Source organism: Gadus macrocephalus, chromosome 19 (assembly GCF_031168955.1).
Source record: "Gadus macrocephalus chromosome 19, ASM3116895v1".
NCBI lineage: Eukaryota > Metazoa > Chordata > Actinopteri > Gadiformes > Gadidae > Gadus > Gadus macrocephalus.
The window spans coordinates 16,008,071-16,016,987 of NC_082400.1; the positions used below are offsets into that span (position 1 = coordinate 16,008,071).

General features: G+C 44.9%; 2 protein-coding genes across 2 annotated transcripts in view; one reads left to right on the forward strand and one right to left on the reverse strand.

Moving 5' to 3' along the window:
- The window catches only part of prdm4 (PR domain containing 4), a 10,024-nt gene extending 7,407 nt beyond the window's left edge, over positions 1–2,617 (reverse strand). Inside the window, exons 1-5 of the mRNA XM_060038995.1 lie at positions 2,321–2,617; positions 2,151–2,220; positions 1,931–2,046; positions 1,352–1,543; positions 1–150 (exon numbers count right to left, since the gene is read on the reverse strand). The exon at positions 1–150 is cut by the window's left edge and continues 561 nt beyond it. Coding sequence (XP_059894978.1) covers positions 1–150; positions 1,352–1,543; positions 1,931–2,045 — 457 coding nt within the window. The 5' untranslated portion in view covers position 2,046; positions 2,151–2,220; positions 2,321–2,617. The remainder of the gene's footprint in view (positions 151–1,351; positions 1,544–1,930; positions 2,047–2,150; positions 2,221–2,320) is intronic.
- Positions 2,618–3,060: 443 nt separating this feature from the next.
- Positions 3,061–5,196, forward strand: LOC132447970 (achaete-scute homolog 4). Its single transcript, XM_060039034.1, has 2 exons — positions 3,061–3,296; positions 3,433–5,196. Exon 2 carries the CDS (start codon positions 3,433–3,435, stop codon positions 3,964–3,966), a length of 534 nt encoding a protein of 177 aa, XP_059895017.1. The 5' UTR covers positions 3,061–3,296; the 3' UTR covers positions 3,967–5,196.
- Positions 5,197–8,917: the final 3,721 nt, after the last annotated feature.

The window sequence follows — 8,917 nt, forward strand, 5'->3', positions numbered from 1 at the left end:
CCAGGCCCTGCTCCAGGGGCCCCCCGGGGCCGCTGTAGGGGTCCAGGCCGGAGGGGTTGCTGCCCGGGACGGAGAGGGTGCCGTCCATGTTGAGGCTGCTGGGGTGGATGTACTGCGGGGGCGGCCGGTCGGCCAGGTAGGACAGGATCCCTGGACCAGCACAGAGGGGTTAACGGGGTCAACGCACTGGGAACCAAACTGCTGGCCCTGGTTTGGCCCTCCCCCCCCCCCACTCTATACCAGTACGAAACTATCCATGTAGGTGGGAGCTCCCGATCCGTCCTCTGTGTGTCGACACAGAGAGCAGAGGAAGAAATAAAGACACAGCGGTGTACTCTTCTCTAAATATTGTGTTGTGCTGCATCTGTGTACTGATCAAGAGGAAGAACAAGACATTGAAGATGATCACAAATTCATGTTCTCTGTCCATTACTCCACTCAGAAACGCAGAAACGTCTCCCTCCCCTTCAATCCTTCACTCACTCACTCACTCTCTCACACGTCACTCTCATGCCATCACTCTCCCACTCTCTCACCCACTCTCTCACCGTCACTCTCTCACGCCATCACTCTCCCACTCTCTCACCCACTCTCTCACCGTCACTCTCATGCCATCACTCTCCCACTCTCACTCACTCACACCGTCACTCTCTCACTCACTCTCTCACACCGTCACTCTCTCACGCCATCACTCTCTCACCGTCACTCTCATGCCATCACTCTCCCACTCTCACTCACTCACAAACTCACATCGTCACTCTCTCACTCACTGTCTCTCACACCGTCACTCTCTCACGCCATCACTCTCTCACACGTCACTCTCTCTCTCTCTCACTCTGTCACTCTCTCATTCTCTCTCACTGACTCACTCACTCTCTCACGCCATCACTCTCCCACCGTCACTCTCATGCCATCTCTCCCACTCTCACAAACTCACACCGTCACTCTCTCACTCACTCTCTCACACCGTCACTCTCTCACGCCATCACTCTCTCACACGTCACTCTCTCTCTCTCTCACTCTGTCACTCTCTCATTCTCTCTCACTGACTCACTCACTCTCTCACGCCATCACTCTCCCACCGTCACTCTCATGCCATCTCTCCCACTCTCACAAACTCACACCGTCACTCTCTCACTCACTCACTCACACCGTCACTCTCTCACTCACTCTCTCACACCGTCACTCTCTCACGCCATCACTCTCTCACACGTCACTCTCTCTCTCTCTCACTCTGTCACTCTCTCATTCTCTCTCACTGACTCACTCACTCTCTCACGCCATCACTCTCTCACTCACTCTCTCACGCCTTCACTCTCTCACGCCTTCACTCTCTCACTCTCTCACTCACCCGGTAGCAGGTGTCTGAAGTAGGTGCTCTCTAGATGGGGGTACGGAGGGGGCGGCAGGGAGTAATTCCTGTCGGGCAAGCCGCACATCACCCCCCTCCCGTCGCCAAGGGAACCCATGGGCACCATGAGGGACAGGGCCGAGGGCAAGGACCCCAGCGAAGGACCCAGGCTGGGGATGGTCACAGACATGCCTGTTCAAAAATCAAGACATTCAAATGAAAATAATATAATGAAAATGAGCATTTCACGTTTCAGTGTTGTTTAGCATGAACCTCCGGAGAAACGCAAGACAACAAGCTAAGATCCCCATGCATCTTAGCGTGTTCATTAGCATACTGGTGGGCCAGCATATAGGGTATAGCTGATCAAGCAGTAATGCTATATCACATGCCATAACGTAGCTTCTAGCATGTCCGTTTGTTAGAATGCTAATGTGCTAATAATCGCACATATTCATCGAACCCAGTATCATTCAGTTGGCCGTTGAATACCCTAACCACTACTTGACCATCCTATCATAGTACTCTGCAAGCAATGCAACACATACGACAAGTACACAGACAGGTATGAGGACTCACCCGGAGCAGGGATGGGGTTGTGTGTGGGCGAGTTGGGCAGACCCAGGTGACTGGCACTCACGGAGGTCACACTCAGCTGGTCCATGCCCACAGGACTCAGGTTCATGTCGTTCATCCTGCAGAGAACGTCGGGGAAGAGGCTTGGGTCAGTCTGTATATCTACATTGACTATACCGAGTGAAACGGGGTCAATGTTGAGGGATGAGCACGCAGGCTGTACCTGTATTCAATTGTTGTCCATGTTCGACCAGGTCATCCACGACGTAACGCCGAACGACGAGTCTGCATGGCTGACACAGGGAAGGACATGAGTTGGAAAACAAAACTAACTTCGTAATAGGGATAATCGGATAGGATACTAGACAATGGACAACCACGCAATGTGCATACCCGCGTTGAAGTAGAACAGCAAAAAATTTGCCAATATTACGATCACAGACCGTCCAACTCTTGTTATCGTTCAGTGTTGCAGTGTGGCTAATGTTAGCCTCGGTGGCTAAACACACCGTTTAAAGTGGTCGTAAGCATCGTGGGCTGGGTTCGCTGAGCTATTGTAACCGACCTTTTGTGAGGATCAGTATGTATGGATCGAAGAAGCATTTCGCCATTACTTGAAAAGCCAATTCCAAGGAAATGAAAACAAACCCCAAGGATGCCTTCCCGAACACTACACTGAGCATGCGCAGTAGCGTGAGCAGAATGGGAGAACACACTCCTTCACAGAAAAGTGTTGTTAAAAATAATAATAATTATAATAATTATCATTCTGATAATAATAATTATCATAAAAATGCTAATCATAATCGTCATAGTAATAATGATAATAATGTTTATTTATTTACTCACAATTAAGTATGACCCATTTCTCATACTTTATATAGAATTAATCATATCATACCAATATGGCTCATAGGAACTGCTGAGATGAATGGCCACTGAATGCTTGGACCGTACACAGTTGTATTTCTGTGTTTCCGTGCGTAAAGTTTCATTTTAGTTTGGTCTGCTTTAAGAAAGCCACACGAATTAATGCAATACTAGCCAAATAAAGATCAAGAGGCATCAATGAAAGCGTTATTATTTGTCCTAACTATTTTACCATTTCACTGTGACTGCTTAATAAGCTGTTCCGCCTTCATCTCCTACCAGGGTTGGATCTCTAAATCTTCTCGGCCGTTACTGTTTCATCTCCGCCCAAGAACACACCCATCCAGAAAGCCCCATATCAAGAAGAAGGCTGCCTCGCTTGTCACTTGAATCACATCTGTGCCCCGAATACTCAGAGACATCACTAAACTTAAACGGCATACGTTCATTTCTTGCAAAAAGCTTTGAAAGAGGATGATTTCACGAAGACACTAAAGGGGTAAGAATCGCTGGGTTGGGTGTTTCATAACTAAATAAATAAATAAATGAGGAGGATGCTTAGCAAGTTCCCTGAATCGAAGCTGCCCTCAATCTTGACTATGCTTTAACTTGTGCTTTTCGTGTGTGTTTCCAAGATGTCTCGTCACACCGCCGAGTTAATGGAGCACTTCTCATTCGTCCGGCGGCAACTAGCGCTCCACCACGGCGCGTCCGCGGACAAGACGCGCCGCGCGCAAGGCTACAAAGACGCGCTGGCGCTTCCATTCCATCTCGACGCGACCTACCTGGACGCCTCGGGTCAAGCCGTCACCGGTCGTTTGGCCTACCTGCCTTTCCGCGGACATCATCTGGATCTCGGCGGGGTGTGTGACTATGCCTACGAGCCGGCGTTCATTCGGAAGCGCAACGAGAGAGAGCGTCATCGAGTGCGCTGCGTGAACGACGGTTACGCGCGGCTCAGGGAACACCTGCCGCGGGAATTGGAGGAGAAGAGACTGAGCAAAGTGGAGACCCTCCGTGCGGCCATCGACTACATCCGCCAGCTGCAGGGGGTGCTGGAGCGGAGCGCGTCCGGCGTCTTGGAGATGTCGCCCGGAGACGCGCGTAAAAGTGGTAAAACCGGCCAGCCACGTGGGGCGGAGTGTAACAGCGACGGCGAGCTTTACTAGAAGTTTATTAAATAATAGAAATAGAAGCATGAGGGTTTTCTTGACTTTATACGTTGAGACTATAATAGGCCTACTTTAAAAAATAAAAATAAACGCTTTGTACCACTCGAAGATGTGATATTTTAAGGGTAACATATTGAGATTCATTTTTACACTGTAGACACTATACACAGCATCACTGTGTTTGTTTGGTGGCAATCTTGGTAAATTTCCATCCACAATTCTCTTTATGTTTTTAAGTGTTATCCATTACAAAAAGTAGCCTTACACTGTTACACCATTATTTATTTGTTATAGAAGAACAGTTTGGAATTGTTTCATTGTATTTTGTCAATAAAAATTGGCATTTACCAAAATGTATTCCCATCAAATTTGTTGCAATGAGACTTCTGTCAAACCAAATAAAAAAATCACTTTTTGGGATAACATTTAATTGCATGGACTCATGGATTTATGATGTAGGCCCATAGACCTATGTATGCAACCTTCATAGTCAACCGTCTTAACAGAATCCCAAGCATGTGGTTATGCCCACTTCCTCTATTATTACCTCAATCCCAATAATGCCTTTTCAAAGCCAACCCCAACTTTTGATCTGCAACCTGCGTGAGGCTGGGCCGGATATTCCACATCCCAGGGGCGGAAGAATGCACCGTTACACAGACGGAGCACCTTAGCAAAGAGAGGGAGAGAGAAACGCGCCCTCACATCTATTTGTTTGTTTATGTCTATCCCAGCCTGCATCCCACCATTAATTCCCCCAGAATCATTCTAATGTGGAAAACATAAAAAATAAAACAGTTTTGAAAGAGATCGTACCGAGGTTGTGTGCGTGTGTCTGTGCGTGAGTGGATGTGTATGGGAATAGGTGTTTTGCCGTGACATTGTGTGTGTGTGTGTGTGTGTGTGTGTGTGTGTGTGTGTGTGTGTGTGTGTGTGTGTGTGTGTGTGTGTGTGTGTGTGTGTGTGTGTGTGTGTGTGTCTGTCTTGGGGGGAGGGGAATTAAGTGGAGATGATTAGTGTGCGGGTACCTGGGTTTGATGGTTCAGTGGCACTCTGGAGATATGGAACATGGAGATACTTCAATGAAAGCCATTATGGTGTGTTATCTCTTCAGACTCACACACACACACACACACACACACACACACACACACACACACACACACACACACACACACACACACACACACACACACACACACACACACACACACACACACACACAAAGATTTGAATCATATTCCCGGACAGATTCCTTTCAGGAATGCACTGCTTTGCTATTTGATACTAGAATATAGTGTTGCTGATCCAGGGTTTGTGTTTATACCATGAAGCAAACAAGTAAATAATGTGGTTTGATTCTGAATGCGGCACACAAATCAAATAAATTCCAAGAAAAAATACCATCATAAAATACCTTTACCTGAACTAAGAGAAAACATGAAAATATAATTGCTTTAACCAGGCAAATGTAATGAAGTACAAATACACTGTATCGTATTGCTAGTATGTCTACTAATCCTACTTTTTTTGGTTGTTGGTCTTTGACTAGACACTTCTCCAGAAACATGCGACAAACCAGGATCTGTAGAAAATGAAGGGATCAAGTAAGACAGAGTGCCACCATGGCTCCAAGGGTAAACACACACTCTGGGACAAAGAAAACCCTGACATTCTTCTCATGAAAGGAAAGACTTAAACCACAAGATTCCACACACAGATACAATGTGCTACGGGAAATCAACCTTTCAAGAAGTACTTCGGTTGCATTACAATAGTATGGGACTGTAAATGAGGAACTAAATTAAATTACTGTTGGGGAAATGCTATTATTATTACAAAATGTTGCTCATCCACAAGTGAAATGTGTGGATTGTTCAGATTATCACACGTGTATGTGTAAAATTCACTGTATGGGATGCTTTACATTTGTATAAGTGCATGTGTGTTTTGCTTTACCCTGTGGCATATCTGAGCGTATGCTAAGCGGTTGAATGGAGCGAGAGAGAGAGAGAGAGAGAGAGAGAGAGAGAGAGAGAGAGAGAGAGAGAGAGAGAGAGAGAGAGAGAGAGAGAGGGGTAGAGAGAGAGGGAGGGTAGAGAGAGAGAGAGAGAGAGAGAGAGAGAGAGAGAGAGAGAGAGAGAGAGGTTGAATACAGATGTGATCAGTAGGCTGAAGCTTTATCAGTTAGGGTGAGATTATGGGACCACCAGGAGGGAGAAGAACTGAACGTGCCCGGACAGAAAGCCCTCATGGTTTCGGTGTGGAAGAGGAAGCTGTCGAGGTGAGACACCGCTGGCTACCGGTCTGTACGAACAACAACCAGGTTATGTGACTCCACAGGAGTCCATGTGCAGCGACAAATCATGTAAAAAAACCGATGATATCATACAATTTTTAAATCATGTACGATGTTAAAAATGTTAAAAATCAGACATTGCAAAGACAAATACTTATGTGATGATATATTTAAAAGTAAAACTTGTGTAGGGGTAGGCACTCCCCTTCTGACTCCACGGGAACGGCCGCTGCCACGAGCAGACGCCCGGACCCCTCAGGTTTGGTTTGGGGGGGGCAATCTGGCATAAATTTAAACTATTGATAACTAATGTTTAGTATTGATATTTAAAATTTGGTATCAGTGATAAGGAAGCTGTTAAACTATTGTTGATCCATCATTTAGGGAGAAGGGATGAGATTAGATACGTTTTTCTTCTTGTCACCCCTTTTCGATGGGGTGAGGCAAGTGCTAAGACAGTTTCTGAACATTTGTGGTTTTCATTGTTTGTTAATATTACTTGATTGTAACTGTCAACTTGTTTCATAGTTTTATTTTATTGTTTATTATTGCTTATATATTTTTGGAAATATTGTAAATTCAAATTAAAAAAAACTTAAGTAAAGTCTTGTTTTGGAAGGGTTCTCCGTGGCCTTTGCGGGTGTTGGGGAAGGGGGCAACTAGGCTACTCCTTTGTAAGTTGTATGCCACTCCATGTTTGATACACCCCTATTAGGTCCTTCTTTTATTTGGTTGGGAGGGATCCTAATCTGCCTGTGAGGACCATATCTTATTGATGGATGTGACGTTGCCAGTGGTGTGCTCAGGATGTAAACAGTGAGGTTTTTCTATGAAATATTATAAAATCCTATTTCTACAAGTTGTCAACACACAGAACAACTTTTTAGCTGAAGAGGAAGACTTGTCACCTTTTAATTATAAAGTAACAGTATACAATGTGGATAGGACCTAGCAAGGTTAAAAAGTCACTAAAAAAATCTTAGTGCCTTTAGAGTCTGAGACTTTTCAACCTAGGTTGAAAAGTCAACCTAACCTAGGTTAGGTTGAAAAGTCAACCTAACCTATGCTAAATCATACCAAGTTCTAACTTGAGACAGTACCGTATTTTGCCGCTAGAGGTCGATCTCTACTGCTGTCAATGATTGGGGATGTTGAGAACGCACCACTACAAACTCGAATGGCTTTGACTGGCAGTCCCTGATAATTATGAATGTCTGTTGCTGCTGCTGACATTTAGCCAGGCATACAGCCCAATGCTTACCTCATGAGTTCCATTATGCGTTTATAGTATACCCGCTTCTTACGGACAGCTTTCAGTCAACCAAGTGGACGCATACATGGGGGCTGGACGGAGACGTCTGCGCGATCAGTTCCTACGGTTCTCCACACTGACTGCAAGACAAGTATGGGCCAATCAGCTTCAGGGGTTTTGTTGTATTGATATTCGTCTTCCACCAGATGTCACCTGTGGGACAGGTGTGTGGGACAACTAGGCGGATCGTCAAGGAAAAAACATAATGTACCCGGAAATTTGGTTCCAACTGCTAAACGAAATCCTCGGTCACTAGTTTCTCCCTGGGACCAGCTACTGTTTGTTATGATGTCTGTACTGTCTGTTATGATGAAAATGATGGCAAGCAGCGTTGGTGCGTGACTTAATGATTCCGTTGTCTATTGACGAGGTAGGGAATGAAGATTATTTAAGCCAGGTCTTATGTTGGGATGGGGGACCCTCACCCCAAAAAATTGTGTATCATAAAAATGTTAATAACTGGCCGTGTGCCAATTCAACCAACTCCCTAATATCGCTGGGGTTGTCTTCTTCGGGTCAACTAACTTGTATGTAAATGTGCATTTCATTTCATATCTACATTTTTGATAGGTTTTTAATTATTATATAGTCTCTTACTTTAATATAACTTGTTTTTTATGTGTGCTGATGTAGCGCCTTCATTTCCTCTCTGGGATTAATATAGGCTACATATGTCTGCTACGGTTGCTCATATAATGAAAGATATAAGCGATTATTATATTTTATATTTCCTCGTGCTTCTCGTAATAAACACGACATAGATCAGATCTTTAAAGAACCAGGGCCTACAATAATAGCTGTAAAGAATATAATATGCATCCTAACTCTACCACGAGACCAAGACAAAACAAGAGGAGAATATAGATAGGCTACTAAGGGTTCTTCTTATCCATATTGATCTCATGACTGCCTATTTGTTTTTCTCTTTATTTCGGTTTGTCTATTTCCTTCCTCTTATAAATCGTAGCATTGTTTTCCTTATACATTGTCATTTTGTTTCATGTTGTATCGCTGCTGTGGCAACCACATGTCCTGTTCAAGGCAAGGCACAATTTTTTCTATAGCAATTCAAGTACTGTTCAAGTACCATCTGTTCAAGTACCATCTTATCTTATATAACATGTTCAGCGTGCAGCATCCACTTTAAGAATGATTTTTTATTTCTACCTGTGAGTGAATGGATCTGCTGGCCAAGCGTTTGTACGCCACACTGATTGAAACCCATCCGCCATCGGCTGGTAGTGTGTGTTCATTGTGAACACTGCTGATCATCTTGACTCCCTCAGAGTCGCTGCGCGTGGAGGAAGTCATGGCCAGGCTATCGCTCCCTCCCAAAG